At 41.9% G+C, this 18,197-nt stretch overlaps 1 protein-coding gene across 6 annotated transcripts in view; it reads right to left on the bottom strand.

Moving 5' to 3' along the window:
* Positions 1-680: 680 nt before the first annotated feature.
* LOC118564497 (neural cell adhesion molecule 1-like) overlaps positions 681-18,197 on the bottom strand; it is a 51,533-nt gene continuing 34,016 nt past the window's right edge. For 5 of the 6 annotated variants that reach the window (XM_036142736.1, XM_036142732.1, XM_036142734.1 and 2 more), the window contains 4 exons: positions 10,831-11,038; positions 8,650-8,766; positions 6,141-6,512; positions 681-982 (listed from right to left, as the gene is read on the bottom strand). In XM_036142736.1, the coding sequence (XP_035998629.1) occupies positions 862-982; positions 6,141-6,512; positions 8,650-8,766; positions 10,831-11,038 (818 nt within the window). In that variant the 3' untranslated portion in view covers positions 681-861. The remainder of the gene's footprint in view (positions 983-6,140; positions 6,513-8,649; positions 8,767-10,830; positions 11,039-18,197) is intronic. The other variant, XM_036142738.1, reaches the window with a different exon arrangement.

Raw genomic sequence — 18,197 nt, 5'->3', positions numbered from 1 at the left:
AGCTAGAAAAATATTTAAATGCAATTAACTACAGCTCATCAGGAGAAAACTGGCTCACTAAAATCGGTATCGGCGGGCACAGAACTAATCGGTGCGTGTCTAGAGAGTACGCAAAAAGATTTCCTTACGAGAACAAAACCAGCCGTTATTGACTTCAAAAGGGAATATTTTCTCACTATCGTTTCTGCGGGCGTGACGATGAGATGAAGGAAAACGTTTCTGCAGGAAAGAGGCAGAAAAGAACGAAACCCAGGATCACGTACGAATTTACAGAAATACGGCATCTTCGCCAAAAAACCCCCACATGCGTAACAAGACAGTAAAAATCAGCTAAATAGGCAGTGAGGACATTATTTTAACAAAAAAATATAGATAAAGGGAACCCATAATCCATTACCACAAACATGACCGTACTGCATAACGTACTGTAGTAGAGTCGGCCGTACAGCTGTGTGCATCTTAAAGGCAGTAAAATCTGTGAAGTAAAGCTACAGTTCAACCAAGTTTATCTAGAGAAACATTACAGATGCTGATCTGCTCATTACATACAGAGAAATGGGTGTAACAGATGTCTGAGGATCTATTTTTCATGGTGACAGATCTAAACAGATGTAGGAGGAACTAAGGCATTGCATGAGGTCTAATGTTCCTGGTCACATTCCTGCAGAAAGACACTTTTATTTTTGTAGTTTCTCTTCTCAGTTGCTCTTTTTTTTTTTCCTAATGCAGTGGGGTGGTGTGTGAAATGGTTTCGAAGTTTCAGTGACTGTGACCACCGCTGCTTTTAACCTGTAAAGCCCACACCCAGATCTCTCCCAATCCCCCCCCCCACCCCTTCCCGTTCCCGTCTTCCCGGGGAGATTACGCTTTACTCTCGTTGCCGTTGGCCTGTGGAGCCTCGTTGGGAACCGTCTTCACCTCAGCCGTGGCGTTCTTCACCTCCGTCTCGGCTTTGGTGTTATCATCCTTCGCAGTCTTCCCGCTACGGGCGAAAACAAAAGGAGTGAGAGGAAGAGGAAGGGAGAAAAAAAAAAACAAAACAAAAGAGAGGAGATTCAGTTAGCATCGGTAAGTCTCTCTTTTCACAGCTAAACTGTCGGCTCAGGGCCGCCTTTTGTCTGGTTCCTTGAAGAAAGGAGAGCGGTGAAAACATGCAGGATGCTTTGAGGGAATTTGTTGTTTTCGCTCCTGGAACTGAATGCATTTCACACGTAATGGGATTGAGGCCCGCTATCCTAGGCAGACATCAAACGGCAGTGCATGGATGTCACAGCCACTTTCCAGGAACAATGGGTGGCGCTGTGAAATGACACAGGGCCGGTACAGTAGACACAGCGTTGGAGGCATCGCCTACCATCCACCAGAGGATTACAAGCCATCTGGACTCAGCTGAGCTCATTTTATCCTAAAAAGGTGTTTTGCCTCTGCTGTCCTCTCTGATGGGAAGCGTAGTTCACAGCTGAAACCTACAGAGCCTTTATCTAACCTGCTCTCTGCTCTGTCTGTGTGATCGCTCCTGCCGTCACTTTCTCGGGGCAGCAGCATCAGACCTACAGGGACCTGAGAAGCTCAACGAGCTGATAAAGAAGGCTGGTTCTGTTATGGGTACTCCTCCAGAACCTGTGCAGGTGTTTCTGTAAAGAATGAACCCTGAGCATCCTCTGTCAGTCAGAGGCTTTTCCAGAACCGCTGCAGAACAGAGCGGTGCAGGAGCCGCCAGCATCTACAGCTGGTCTTTGAGGGAACCTGAATATTATGAGCAACAATAACATTTAATTATCCTTCTGGATAATAGGCGATGTTCTAAGCTTATTTCAGAACCTAACCCTTCTCTAAACTGGACAAGAACTCCTATCCTGACCTGGCTGGTTCTTCTCTAATGTTCTCTAAAGAACCTCTGAGGCTAGAAACAGAATTTATACTGAGATTAAATCCTTCACAGGTAAACCCTGTTCACTAATTCAAAGGCAACTGGTGACCCAGAATGTTATTTATTCTAATAAGAGTAAAGGTGATGAAAAAAAAGCACACCACACTTTCCAGATTTTTTATTGTAAAACCATCAGGAACCACCTGATGATTTAACAATAAACCTTAAATCACTGGGAGTCACATTTATTTCTCGTTAATATTTCCTGTACAGCTGTATTTACTTTTAAATGGACCTGGAACCAAAATATCCCGCAACACTGCAGGTTTTGGGTTTCAAGGTGCGCAAAAATAAAAAGATAAAAATTTAAATGTTAAGGAACCACAACGTGGTTTATAAAGGAGACATAAGTTTTTTTGGGTGGGTTTTATTGTGCAAAAACAAATTCCTCTGTTTAAATAAACTGGAAAACATGATTATTTTTTCTTTGACACAGACAAATACATTTCTGTAAGTGCTGCTGTCAAAGAAAGGTTTTTTATATCCATGACTTTTAATTTGGACCAAAACAAAAATTTGGTGTTTGAAAAACTGGAATTTATGGTGATTATAAAAGAAAAAAGCAGAACTCTCCTTTAAATGTTGGTTTTTGGGAACATTTTGTAAGTAAAAGTTGAATTGATCCTTTGTTTTAGATTTAAAGCTGGGAGATTTTCCCACCATTTCAGGCTACATAACTGCAGTGCATTATGAGCAAAAACAATAATTAGCTTTTCAGACCTTCTTGTTCAGAGAGGCCAAACAATGAGAATTTTTAAGCTTCAAACACATTTCATGCCAGTGTAATTAAGCTGCTTTTTAAAATCAGGTCCAGCTGGAAGCATAAAAAGTGACGTTTTTCCAGAAGGCTGCTAAAGTGACGGCTCCCCAGCAGGCAATCTGCAACACGAGGCAAAGATCTAGCATCTGCCACGGCTGCACAGAAAAGGTCAAATGGAAAAAGGTCCCAGTATCTGAGCATCTAGAGTCTGCAGATGTTTTCATCTGGAAACAGAGAAGCTGGACCTCAGAGTTGCCGGTTGAAAACCCAGACCTGAAGGAGGACAGCTCAGTGGGAGAGTCTGCTTCAGGTCGGTCTGAGCTGTGAGGTAAAATCCATCCAGTGACAAGTCGGCGTTCATGGCTCTGATTCTGAGTTAGTCACTCTAAACGCTTCGCCCTTCATCGCTGTCATCCTCCTCTGAGCAGCCGAGCGAGCAAATTAAGAGATGGAAGAGGAGAAAAGGACGAGCGGCTGTCAGGAGTTCATCTCCCGCTGCGGTTTTTCTCCTCGGCTTCGCAGGCTGACAGGAATCAGCCACGTCTGCAAAGTCAGGACCGGATTTCAGAAAAAGCTTCTGTGACGTTTCAGCTGCTGAAAACAAACCTGACATGTTTGCAGAACTTTCTGCTCCTGGTCATTAAAGTGACGGCTAAATAAGGCGAAATAAGTCACGTTTGACCGCAATGTCATCATGAAATGTCTTTAAGATAAAGAAATGATCTTGATTCAATACCAGAAATACATGTTGCTGCCAAAGTTAGTTAGTTAAACTAAGATTATTAAATGGAAACTCAAATTACTTTATTTATACATAAAACTCTTTTTTTTACAATGGTACTTCATTTTGTTTAATTCGATATTATTCATAGTTTACCTGATTATTAAATGTTTATTGAAACAATATTTATTTAGATGTTTTTAACTTAAATATATGCCACTTATTTAAAATGACCATTTCATTTTATTTATATCTTTTTATTGATTAAGGGTGCGTAATGGTGAAGACATAAAGGCTCACAAATTATTTCTATTTACCATTTAACTTTATTTTATTTGTTTCATTTTATCATCACTTATTTTATTTCAGTTTGCTATATTTTGAATTATATATGCAATACTAGGCTTTATTTTAAACTATTCATGTAATTTTCCACTGCTTTTTTTAAACTTTATTTGATTTTATTCATTTCATTTGACCATAATTTATTTCAGCCTAAAATATCTTACAATATATATGTAATTCCCTCCACTTATTTTATTCTCTTTCAAGGAATTTTACTGTTTTTTATTCCTTTTTTTTGGTTTAATATCCAAATATCCCAAAAATAAATGTATTAGGATTTATTTCTTTCTGGAATTGCCAAATGTAGAGGTTTGTTTGCCTCTTGGTGCTTTTCCTGAATGTTAAATTTTTCCAGCTATGATAGATTTTTCATGAGGAGCGCATCAAACTGGGTCCACCAGCTACATGTTAGCCTAAAGCTAACATGAAGTCCTGCGGCGATGAGGGTTGATACGGTGGGAGAGAGCCTGGCTGTGAGGTTAATGAGCGAACAGGTGGAAGATGGAGGCGGCGGGGCGGGGGGTGGGGGTGGGGGGGTGACAGGCATGCAGTGACGGTCCATGCAGAGATTTACTGCACAGCTGGATGGCCAACATCTGGCAGCTTTTAAGAAAACTCCAACCTCAAACTGCTCAAACTGACCCGACATCAACAGGCGCTGATGTAGTTTATTTTTAGGTTTCCCACAATGCATTGTTTTTTTGTTTTTTTTTACCCCCCACAGACAAATAAATCTGTGCTCAAAACTTAAAACCCAAATAAAATGAGCGCTGTAAAATGTACGAGCCTTTACTGTAACTAACGTTTTGATATCTGGGACGTGTCTGGAGTCACGGCTCAAAATGATCCAGTCGCTGCTGCTGCGGGCCTCTGGATCTCTGCCCACGGGGGATCCCTGACGGATCCCGGTACCGGGCCAACGCACTGTAAAAACAGAACTAAAATCTTGTTGAAATTAGTGTATTTGTCCTTTATTTGAGCAGGTAAATAAGAATGCCAATGGAATAAGATTTTTGCACTTAAAATAGGAAGAACTCATCTCCATCATCTTATTTCAAGTGCATTATATCTAATTATCTTATTTTAGGGGTAAATTTACTATTTCCATTGGCAGATAATCTTATTTACCTGCTGAAATCAAGGACAAATACACTAATTTCAAGAAAATTTTACTTATTTTTAGATCTGTTTTTGCAGTGCGGCCACACATACCTTCCCCGGGTCAGCAGGAACTGATGAAATGTGATGGGACTGATCGGGTTAGCACAACGTTTCAAACTTTCATCACGCTTAGGCTGAAAGTCAGAGCCGTGGGAAGTCTGCAGCAGCAAGGCAGGTAGGGACATAAATGGTTGGTGGGATCTGGCTGCAAATTACAGCTTCTTCAAATCAAATTTGTAGCTGTTGTGATACGCTAGACCACATTAGTACGACGTTATGCAGCGATTTAAGGACGTGGCTGGAATTAAATGTGAATGAGCTTCAGGGAAAAGACATCATGCATGGGGCGTGTCCCTACACTGAGAAAATATATTTTACTAATTTGATTCAAAGAGGAAACAAAAATAAAAATAAGTTATGCAGATTCAATCCACACAGTAAAACATTTAACGTGTTTACATCTATTACTTCTGATGATTCTGGCTGACAGCTAAACCCTCGAAAATCAGAATCTTACATCAGTCCAATAGAAAATAAACAGGAAGATTTAAGAATCAAATATGATCCTACTGAACAGTTCTTCCAGGTATTTTACACTATCTGCACTCAACGCTTGGTCTGGGCTCCTTTTGCATGAATTACTGCAGGGAGCAGACGGGCCTGTGGTTCTGCTGAGACCTTCAGGAAGCCTTCAGCGCTTTTGCATCGTTGGTTCTGGTGTTTCTAATCTTGACACCACTCCATACGTCATCTCTGGGGTTCTGGTCCTGGAAATAAAGCTTTTCAGCAGAGTGAAGCATGAAGCGCTCTAAAATGTCCCGGCTCAGGCGACTTTAGGCCTGGTGAACCCGGAGGACCGACCTCAGAGTTTCTGACAGAGGCCTGGATGTTGCTCTTCCTCCTGGCTGTTTACAGGCCGTAACATAAACAGCTGGACTCAAAGTTACTTTATTATTTAGCTGATTAAGATTCCAGTGTTCTGATGAACTCGTTTTCTCTCTCTGTCAGCCATAATCATCAGAATTAACAGCAACAAACACACCGTGCGCAGTCTCCCTCTCTCTCTGATGCTGCTGCACCTCTGATCTGAGCAGAACCCTGCATGTGGGAGGAAAGGTCACTTGGTTTGCATTTAAGGGTGAAGTTCTCCCAAATAATGACGGCGCTCATGAGACGACCAGGATAGAAGTGAGGGAAATAAACGGAAAAACAGACGTTCATACTCATTTTGGGCCGCCGTGGTGGAGTCTGAGCACGGGGAATTGCTGGCGTCCTCGCTCGGCCCGTCTACCTGTAAGTCCTTACTCTGTGGCCCATTGGCATTAGCGCAGGGGGGGCTAACTGGCTCTAGTGCAGGCGGGCTGGAGGCAGGGGCAGCTTTTGGCGTGTCGCTGAGGTCAACCAGGGGCCCGACATTGCACTCAGGGTCGGCTTCAGGTGAGTTGGAAGGGGCTGCGGCGGTGTTTGTAGGAGAAGACGTGGCGTTTTCTCTAGAGGGGTTAGTCTGCGGCGTGCTAAAGCTCTCGGTAACCGAGTTAGCAGCAGTGGAGGGGAGCAAGTTTACCACCGTGTTCAGGGAATCTGCAGCGGCAGGTCTGTTTGGCAGGGAGGAGGAGGAGGAGGAAGAGGAGGAGGAGGAGTGGACACAGGAGAGGAAGCATAGAGCAAAGAAAAAAAAAATAAAATAAAAAGGGTAAACTGAGAGTGCAAGTCAGAGTAACAACAAGGCTGTAAGTGTTTCTGTGCCCCAGTGGAAAAAGTAAAAAAAAAAAAAATCTATCCTGTTAAATGTTAGCAACAAAATCTGAGGGTAAAACACAAAATAATCAAAAGAAATGGACGAGCAGTTTTCCCAGGACAAACGTGTTGGTAGATGGCTCCTGTTCTCAGCGTTTACCAAACCTAAAGGTTTTCTCTGGTTTCATACAAACGTAAAACCACATAAATCCCATGTTAGCTGTGTTATTTAGTCCTTTAACCCCAAAGAGCTACAATATCGCTTTCTTCCCTCTCTGGGTTGTTAAAACTTCACGGCTCCGTCTATTTTAAGCAACGTGGACGAAGGCTGTGGTGATTGGTCCTCCAAAGCGCTTCGTCGTGTTTTTCGCGCTTTTATTGGGGGACAGCATGAAAACCAGCGAATCCAGAAACTGACCAGAACACAGCTTCTTAACCTAAAAACCACAACGCCGATACGCCTTTCTATTTACCATGTATGCAAACAAAAGTTAGATTTATAGAGAACATTTTCCCTTCAAATAAAAATCTACAAGGTGCGGCGTGAATTTCTGTTCAGCCTTCTTTTACGCCGACGCCTCAAAATGAAATCCAGCGCAGCCCACTGCTTTCAGACGTCCCTGCTTAGTTAACAGAGTCCACCACGGCGAAAATGCCAGCGTGAATCCAGATGTAGATGTGGAAGACCAAGGAACCTGAAGGCTGGTTCACACGGCAGGATTTTAAACTAGTCGGCTGATTTTCTAAGCCTGAGCACTGCAAAAATAGAGCTAAAAATAAGAAAATATTTCTTGAAATTAGAGTATTTTTCTTTGATTTGAGCAGTTAAATAAGATTATTTGCCAATGGAATAAGATTTTTACACTTAAAATAGGAACAATTCATCTCCATCATCTTATTTCAAGTGCAGGATGTCTAATTATCTTATTTTAGGGGTAAAGATACTCATTCCATTGGCAAATAATCTTATTTACCTGCTCAAATCCAGGAGAAATACATTAATTTCAAGAAAATTTTACTTATTTTTAGTTCTCTTTTTGCAGTGAGGGACAGACGGCGAACTCAAACACACCGCCGGGTTTCGCTTAAGATCATTCAGGTAGACGGGAAATCTTGCGAATCCTCTCAAGATCAAACGTGAGTTCGGAGTAAATAAAGATGAATAATCACGATAGTTTGTGGACTAATTTTAAACATAGCAGAAAGAAAAGCTGTTGGTTAAAGAAGCGGAGACAACGTGACTGGAGGCTCTATGCTAGCTTCACTATGAAATGGAGGCGACTTTGAGTTTTTTTTCTCTTGGGGAATCCCTCACCGTGCTTTCTGATTGGCTAATGTCACATTCAACAGGCTGCGAGCTCATTTGTCTTCAGGAGACACCGCACACGCCAACATGCCGGTCCCGACGTTCCACCGAACGGACCTGATCGCTCCTAACACTTCGCACCCGGCAGGAATATCCGTTAAGATTATCTGAAGAGACTCATCCTCCTCTCAGAAGGAGGAGGTCGGGGCGAAGATCGGGCTAAAAATCCTGCCGTGTGAAACCACCGTTACGATTGGAGTGGAGGGCCAGCCACAGATTCAGAGGAATGGTTTAGATCAAAGTATATGTATGTGTTAAATGGCCTAGTCAAAGTCTTTAACCCAAGCAGGACTTGACGTTTAAAGATGATCTACGGCTGTAAACGCTGCAAGATGTTGACTCAGCGTGGCTGAACACGACAAACATCCCACAACCGTATCATTTCTCTTCATCATCATGCACGACTTTGTGTTGGTTTGTCCTATAAAATCCTGACAGGTGAAAAGGTTCAGCGGGTATGAAAACTTTTATATGGCGCGCTAACGACTGTACGCCTTTAGAAGCTTAGAGTCCAGTCACATTTAAAATAACAAAACTACGACTATTCACGCCACCCGTCCACCAATTAACTGTGCCGACGCGGTTTGGACAATCTCTTCAAAAAGCCAATTAAGCGTCTCTCTGCTCACTCTGGTTCCGTCAGTGGGGTGGTCTCGTTGGGCTCGGTGGGACCCCCTCCCTCCTGGTTGGGGGTGTTTTCTTCCTCTGTTCTCACTTCCACAATAGGCTCCTTGGACTCGTCCTTCCTGCCGTCAGAAAGAAAAACGCAAACAGATGAACAGATTCAGCCGTTTGTTCGCTGAAACACGCGCCCCCCCCTCTCACACACGATCAGCGGCAGCGTAAAACAAACGGCCTTCAGCGCGCAGACGCACACAGAGACGGTGTGTTGAGCCGTCCGCCGGCCTGTCTGCTTCACTCAAACCAACGTTTGATCATCCTCCGCCGACCTGCGCGCTCTGATTGCAGGTTTTCCCCCTGGGGGCAGAGCCGCCGCCCCCCCGCCCCCCCCCCGCCCTCTGCCTTCTGATGGCGCTCGGCTTTAAAGCGTCTGCCGGCAGGGAGCGACATGTTGGAGATCTAAAAGGTGCAAAGCATCTCTGCAGATCGCCGCGCCGTTCGCAGCGTGGTGCGCGCTCTGAAGAGCTGCTTTATGTAAGCTTTGGCTGAAATATTTATCTGTTTTGTGTGTGTGTGTGTGTGTGTGTGTGTGTGTGTGTGTGTGTGTGTGTGTGTGTGTTTTCCACAATGAGAAACAGCTTGACATATTGAGCTGAGGTTTTGATCAAACAAAGGGTAAAGCGCTTTTCAAGAAGCTTGCGTTAATAATTATTGTGCTCCGGAAATTCAAGCGTCGTCAGTAATTCTTAATAATTTCAACAAAATTGAATTTATAATTCATTCCATTACGGTTACATAATCCCAATAAAGACTCTTTATTCTTTGCGGAGATACAGCTCACTCCACTAATACTGGCATACCTGATTAGGATGTATGAACAGCCTTATCACTGCAAAAATGGAACTACAAATAAGTTAAATGTTCTTAAAGTTAGTGTATTTATCCTTGATTTGAGCAGGTAAATAGGACTATTTGCCAATGGAATAAGATGTTTGCACTTAAAATAGGAACAATTCATCTCCATCATCTTATTTCAAGTGCAGGATGTCTAATTATCTTATTTTAGGGGTAAAAATACTCATTCCATTGGCAGATAATCTTATTTACATGCTCAAATCAAGGACAAATACACTAACTTTAAGAACATTTTTACTTATTTTTAGATCCGTTTTTGCACTGAACTGTTTCTGTTTTTTATTGCAGCTTCATAATTTCACACAGAAATATATTTTGAAGAGAAACCAGTCCTTTAATTTGAGCCTATTTTTTTAAACATCCATATTTTTAATAAAATTACTGCCACCACAATTATTTGTACCCATAAAAATCACAATTCGTTCCTTAAGAAATGCAGCTGAAGCATTTTTATAAATTTTCCCAGCTGATCAGAGTTTGTAGTCACCTTTAATTCCTAAAGTAAGACTTCCTGTTTCACTGGGGAATGAATATGATGCGACACGGAGAGGCCCGTTTATTTTACCCGCTCCTAAAAATGAGGACTAAACATCAGAACATGGACTTCCTGTAAGGCAGGAAGTAGTTAGAAAAAAAACAACTACTTGCCTAAAATTGAACACGTCAGAGCAACAATCAAAAAGTTCAGAGAAGAAGAACCCAAATTTATCTGTAATTATGGAACAATTAGAGATGGAGCCATTAGATGCAAACATGGCAACTTGTTTGTGGTTGATGCCAGAAAAAAAAAAAAGTTTTTCTGTCCTAGCATCACAAAGGTAAACCTGTTTGATCCGACCAGATGAGACCTTGGTCTGATGGCAGATTTGGTCTGAAACGAGGGAGGAACGTGTGGAAAAGCAACTCCGGTACACTGTTAAGTAGAGTGGAGGATGTGTGATGCTGCGGGTCGGTTCCCTAGGAACCTTATTACAGGACACGCAAATATAAACCCTGACACGCATTTTAACAAAAAATATGGTGGCCTATATCAGAAAACTATAAAACTGATTGTTACTGATCAGTCAGCTGGATGATGGTCCATTACATGGTGATCCCGGCAGTAATTAAAAGGTTTAAAATAACTAACTGTGATGAAAAAGGTTGAGCAGGTTTCCCTTTGCCACCACAAGCATGAAGGAGGAAGTTAAACTGTGGGTTTAGTTTCCAGAGCGTCAGATTATACAGTTTCTAAAAGAAGCAGTCAGAAAATACCGTTTGTGAAAAATACTTACGAGAAAGCCGCCTGGCCCTCCTCGATGTCCTTGCTCTTGGCGCCGGGGCCGGCCTTCCCGCACACGTTGACGGCGATGCACATGAGGAGCCCGCACTTGTTGAGGAAGTAGCAGGTGAGATCCACAGCTACCAGCAGCAACAAGAAGACGACGATGAGGATGCCCACGATGGCGCCGGTGCCGAGCACCGAGCCGCCGTCCGCGGCGTCTGAGGAGGACGAGACAGGCGGGAGAGACACAGCGGCCCGACAAGACAGAAGAGAAAGAAGGGGGGGGGGGGTTTCAACATGGAGGAGAGGGGGCAGCGAGGAAATCAGACAGAGAGGACAGAGATGATGAGAGGCGATGAGGAACACCATGACTCTCAGAGAAGTGCGTCCTAGTGGAGGGAACGCCGACGTATTATCCCACAGAAACCAGCCGACACACTTCAGGCGTTCACTTTTCAGAGTTAAGAAGCCGACACACATCTCCACCCGATCCGTTTGAGGATTCACCCGCAGCAGGTCCACAAATTCTGCACTTTTAGGCTGTGAAAACCAGCTACTCCACCACAAGAGGGAAAAATCAAAGTCTCTACTCCACAACATCTACTTCACATTTCTAAAACTTTTTCTACACATATTTTCAAACTGGAGGTGAATCCATGAATAACTTTCAGCTGCTCCGTATGGACCAGCCTTTGCTCTGGGAGTGAGATGCTGTCTATCTGGAAGTGGAAACTAAGGTCAGGGCTTTGGAGAACATGAAGTAAATCTCCACGAATTGTTACAACTATTTACCGTGCTCTCACACTTCAGACACTTTTAAATACAAAAGCCTTGCCGGTGTTATTATCCTGCTCTGCTGGAATCTGGGAGGAAGTGCCGAGTTTGGACCGGATCCAGGGTCCGACTTCTCTGCCACGTGTGCACAGCAGCATGAATCCAGGACTGTTCCCGATGCCGACGTGTTTAGCAAAGTTTTGTAATGCTCCACTTATTTTGTCTGGAGCGCCTTACTTTAGCTCATTAGTTTATATCTCACATATAACACTAATGTGATAAATATTAGCAAACACACGAGATTTAGCGCCTTAGCTAATTTGTAACGTCATGAAAACATAAAGAACCTTATTCAAGGTTTAAAATCAAGAAACAAAAGAGAGTACGGTAAATATATAACACAGGTTACGACCCAACAATACAAATAACTATCAAAAAGAAGATAAACTCACAAATGAACAGCTTTTCATAAAATTCTGTGTTAGAAATTATTCTATGTTGAATGGACTCCAAATCAGCTGCGTTGACATAGATGTGATGTTTGTGCATGTGTGGGTTATTTACAGGCGCTTATGTCATTGATCTGAATACTTTATTGAAATACTGAATACTTTTATGAAACAAACTGAATGCACCTGTTGGGTCTTGTTTTATAGGAGCATAAAAACGCTAAGTAAAGACTATTTTCCTAAAAGCACTTCTTTATTAAGCTTATGACATGTTTTCAGATATTCGAGGCTGAATTATTAGCATTTATTACTTAAATATTATATAAAAACTTTATACAAAGCTGTATCTAATAGATCTGTTAAACATATAAGGAAATGTTATTAATCAGCTTCTTATTAATCGGCAGTATACTGAATATTCTCATCACAGATTTACAAACTAACAGCTTTCATACCTGCTTTCCTTTGCAATGATTTTTCTGGCTCAGAAGGTTAATAAGGACTCTCTGCGACCCTGCAGTCATCAAATTAATTCCACTTTAAAGAAAAAATGCACATGCGTGTCATTTTCCCTCACAAAAAGAAGTGCATACACTATTTATAGGACGGGATAAAGTAATAAAAACGGTTTCTAGTGTGAGCAGCTCAGATGTGCAGCTCTGATTCGACTCATTTACTTTGTGTGACTTAAACTTAAACCTTGCTTCCAACCCCCCAGGTGCAATTTGAAAAACAAAAGAATTTTAGTTATGAAAAAACAAACAAACAAAGTAACAAAACTGTCTCAGAAATGACACAGTGTCTGATATATTTTGACATATTTCAACCCTTTTATCAAACAGATGGACCCAATATAATGCATCTACTATGCCAGTGCATTTTTTTAAAAAGATGATTTAGAAATGAGTTTTAAGTTGAACTAATGGTGAGCATCTGCAATATTATATTTAGCATCCTGGTCTAAAACACTTCTGTAAGCTTGCACTGACTATTTTTTTAAATTCCTTCTCAGATTTTCCTTTCATTGCTGTCTCTGAATTAAAACATCAGCAGCATATCGATCAAGCACGCGAATCAGACTTCAGCTGTTTTAGTTGAGCCGTCAGCAATGATGACGACTATAACAGATTTATGGCATCTTCTGCTTGCAATCTGACGAGCTGACAGGTTCCCAGCAGGAGAAATATAAAACACGGCCGATGAAGTCAGATTTCTGACTGGGAGAGGTCAGAAGGACACAAACCATCCCAGGTTATGTGTCCAACGTGGCTCCTCTTCATGGAAAGTTGTGAAAGTTGCAGTTATAAAATATTGATCAGCACTTCTGGCAGGTTGCGTTTCATTAAACCAACAGAACCGTCCAACCTGTAAGCACCTCCGCCGGGCCAGGAGACCAGTTTCATCGTGTTTCTGCACATTGTGTGTCGGTGAAACCACAATTTAAAAGTCCATCTTATCCACACCAAATGTTTTATGTTGTTTTCTTCCAAACAATATAACACAAGCACCCGTCTGACGTACATAACCCCCCACAGTAATTACCCCGGGGGTGCTGCCCTTTGAAAAACACACTCAAGGCTAAATTTAGTGAGGCTCAGCCAAATGTTTTAAAGGCTGTGGCCTCGAAGCACCGCGGTCCGTTCAGGATCAACAACTCTCAGCTCTATTCTGCTCACGCCGGCATCTTTTTCGTGTAAACCGACGTTAAACCCTGTGGTCCAAAAAGGCAGCGCTGAACTACAGTAAAAAAAACAACAACTCTGTGTCGTCAAAGGCTAAAAGTCAGTACACTGCAAAAAGGGAACTAAAAGTAAGTAAAGTTTTCCTGAAATTTGTGGATTTTTCCTTTATTTGAGCAGCTAAATAAGACTATTTGCCAATGGGATGAGTATTTTTACCCCTAAAATGAGATAATTAGATATACTGCACTTGAAATAAGATGATGGAGATGAATTGTTCCTATTTTAAGTGCAAAAATCTTATTCCGTTGGCAAATAGTCTCATTTTGCTGCTCAAAACAAGGACAAATACGCTCATTTCTTGGAGATCTGACTTATTTTCAGATCTCTTTTTGCAGTGTATCTGTCTAATTTAATATTTGTTTGAAATTAACACCATCAAAGATCACAGTCGTGGGAAAATGGTCTCTTCTTTATTTGCCAGCTAGGTAGAATGAAATACTATCATTTGCAAACCAAATTTAATTTGTGGGAAACAGCTGTTGAAGAACACTCAAATTTACACGGTGAGCTTTCATTTCAGCATAATTCCTCTCAAGGTATTTCCCATTGATTTAAACAGCCTCTAAAGAAGCCAGAGTGTCCAAAGACTGGCGCCCAAACCGGCATTTATGCACGACGACTCATTTTTCACTCAGGCTCGTAACGTTTCCAAAATGAGATCCTAATCATAATCGCTACATACGGTATTAAACATTTACATCGCCGATGGCTAAAGCATTACTGTACAGCAAAGGTAAGCCTCGCTCCTTCAGCCTGTGGAGAAGCCTCAAGAAAATACTTCAGCCTGGGGGCGCCGTGTCATGTAGCAGTAGAGCAGGCACCTCATATATATATATATATATATATATATATATATATATATATATATATATATATATATATATATATAAAATCTTATAGGAAAAGCAACCCAGGGCCAATTCAAATTTACTTCTCCTTCCTTTAATTTCCACTCCTGTCTGATCAGAGCCTCAGGAGTGAGTCTGTGCTTTGTTTGCTTACGGCGACGACACGCAGACACCAGGTTCTACACGGCAGGCAGACAACCCGTGTATCTCCTCTGCTCCTTTATTCGTTTTAACAGGAGCAATAATTCATGCAGCGTGCTTTAGGGTCGGCCGTCGGATGCTCCGATGTGTGCACCAGGAGAAACCCTCCTGTTTACAGGCGTCTGCAGGTGCAGGACTGAGCCGGCTACCTCAGACGGCCACGGGTGACACGAGTGATAAATCTTAGTTTTAAGACTAAAATTACCAAACGTCTGAGGGAACAATAAGGTCTGTTCGGTACCAACAATCTGCCAGACTCCTTCTTATCACCCTGAGTTATGCCAGTGGTTGGTTTCCACAGTATAAACCCAGCGCTACGACACCTGGAGCGGATTCATGAGCTGCACATGGAGGCCGTATCGCAGCATATAAATAGAAAGTTTGGAGGAAGGAAGAAGTCGGGTAGGAAAATGTGCAGAAGGAACAGGACTGGATAGGATTGTGAAGAAAAATGAATTTAAGAGCTTGGAGACGATTGCATAGATGGTCCCCTGACATGAGCTCCAGCTGCTGACCCAGTAACGACGTCAGAACCATTGAGCAGAACCCCTGAGCGGATGTTCTCCGCGCCGCGTCGCATCGATGCAGTAATGCATGCAGAAGGTGCCCAGAGCAGGTTCTGAGTGCAGATACTGAACAGGACATAAATATACTGATCAGTTGGTCCACATTTCTAAATCAAAAGTCCTGATTCCTCATCTGCAGAGAAACTGATTTAGTTTTTTAGCCATAGGCCAGAATCCTCAGAATGAATAAAGATAGCCACAAAAACATGTCGGTGTGACTAATTAACCCTGCACAAGTTTAACTATTTGAAGCTTAAGTTCTAAAGCTTTTTGCTAATATTTTAATGCTGAGCACGGTCGGTAATAACTAACTGGACAGATTACGGCGAACTCTGCCTCTTTTCGTCTCAGTTCATTCCTGTAAAGCTCCACTTTCTTCAGATCTCTTTTTGAAGTGTGCACCAAAGTCCGGCCACTGTGTGGCGCTGCACCGCTGTCAGAACGATGTCAGCTCTGCGTTCAGACAAATGCTTAGAACCGTCCTCCTCCTCTGACTGATGAAGATGTTTGGAAGCTCCTCGTGGATCGGGCAGCAGGAGGGGCTCAATCGGCACTAAGCATCTAAATAAGGAAAGCAGAGGTGTAAGCTGGTGTCTGAATCATATTTCTCTGGGTTTTTTTTTTACTGTTTGGAAGCACAATTAATCTAAGGATATTGATTAAAACAAGGCTCCATCTGTGTTCCATAAGAACAACAGTATGTTTTTTAGTATTCAGAGCCACTACAACTTATTGTACATTCACTTGTGCGCCTTCTGCTTATTAATTCTGCGCGTTAATCGATAGTGACATCTAATTAATCACATCCAGCAAACACAAACTTCAGGCTACGCAAAGTTGACGTCAAATTTCTAAACAGCCGCTGCCCCTGCAGACGGCATGCTGCTCTCTGCAGTTGGCTTCACCAAGAAGTTGGAGCGACGCTGAGATAAAGACGAAGATCCTGATGAAAACGCCTCTCAACTGATCAGCGCCATCATCCCTCAGCAGACGCTGATGATCAACAGGAGGAGCTCTGGGGGTTAGAGCATCTCATTTCCTGCTGACAGAATCTAGTGGAGATTAAACGGCGGTGCCAGAGATAATTACATGAAGGAATAGAAATGTCACTTTTGGGCCGAGCCGAGGATTTTTCACATGCACGCATTTTAAAACTTTTCCTGTAGCATCTTCCTTTACGGCTGATAATGACAGTATTAGCAATCATAAAAATACAACTTTGTTATTTGTACTCTTGACAGAAGAACCAAAATTATCAAAATGGAATTTATGTCTACATCTATTTTATTAATATTAATTAATATTTACTATTACAGCTACTACCAGTAAGAAAAGATGCTTATAAACAACCAAATAATAATAATAATAAATAATAATAATAATAATAATATGTCATGTTTTAAGTATTGAGGGATAATAGATAGTACAAAAATCCCTTGTCATGATAAAAATTTACATACATTTCAACTATTTTAATTTTCTTTCTGCTTTTTCAGTATTGATAACAAATAATAAAATAAAAGCTTTAAAAATAATTGTTTAATAACAGTAATGTCTCGTTTAACAAACCGGTTGCGTTGTTAAACCCAAAATTATTTAGACCCTTTGAAGACTGGTATTTAAAGCGATCTTTTAATTCTGCCAACACGATTCTTCTGACTGGAGGTGGTGATGTTTTTGGAGCGGCCCAGCCAGAGTACTGACTTCAATTTGGCAGAGAATCTCTGGAGGGAGCTAAGATTAGGGTGATGGCCCAGAGGCCAACCATGCGGGAAAGACTTGGAGCTCATCGCCAAAGAGGAACTGTTAGAGTACAAGAGGAAACATGCAAATAATAATAAAAAAGCTGTTCAGGAATCACAAGAGGGGGTTTAATCCTGTGATGCCAATAACGATTTTCCCATTAATTACTGAGGGGATATAAATAACTGTCATCATGACACTTTTTAATCAAATTTGACTAAAAACAGATACTGCCTTTTATTGTTTTATTGGTTTTTGGTTAAAGCTTATAGTTAGTGTCTCATGTTACCCTGAGCTACCTCTATAGTTATGCTGCTATAGACTTAGGCTGCTGGAGGACATCAGGGTCTATTTCTCTCACTCTGCTGAGTTCTCCTACTGCTCTCCAATCTGCATTGTTTGTTGTTATTTCAGCTCTTAACTTTTTGTTCTCTGTCTTTTTTCTCTTCATAGAAGGTACACCTGGTCTGACGTTCTGTTAGCTGTGACATCATCAGGGGAGGCAGATCATCCTCTATTACCATCTAACATAGAAAGTACTCCTGGGTCAATGTGAGCTTCTGTGCTTTCTGTGTCTCTGCTCTGTCTTCTCTAACATAGAAAGTACTCCTGGGTCAATGTGAGCTTCTGAGGTTTCTGTGTCTCTGCTCTGTCTTCTCTAAGCCCCAGTGGGTGGAGGCAGATGAGCCTTCACACTGAGCCTGGTTCTGGTTCTGCTGGAGGTTCTCCTCCCTGTTAAAGGGGAGTTTTCCTCTCCACTGTCGCTTCATGCATGCTCAGTATGAGGGATTGCTGCAAAGCCATCAACAATGCAGACGACTGTCCACTATGGCTCTACGCTCTTTCAGGAGGACTGAATGCTGCTTGGAGAGACTTGATGCAACCTGCTGGGTTTCCTTAGAGAGGAAACTTTCTCACCAACCTGGAGGATCTGATGGAGTCTGACTTTGGAAAGAGCCTTGAGATGACGTGATGTTAATTGGTGCTATATAAATAAAATTTAATTGAATTAAAGAAAGGATTAAAAACAAAATCCAGGGGTTTGAATAATTCT

Source organism: Fundulus heteroclitus, chromosome 11 (assembly GCF_011125445.2).
Source record: "Fundulus heteroclitus isolate FHET01 chromosome 11, MU-UCD_Fhet_4.1, whole genome shotgun sequence".
Taxonomy (NCBI): domain Eukaryota; kingdom Metazoa; phylum Chordata; class Actinopteri; order Cyprinodontiformes; family Fundulidae; genus Fundulus; species Fundulus heteroclitus.
This window is presented reverse-complemented; position numbering and strand designations above follow the sequence as displayed.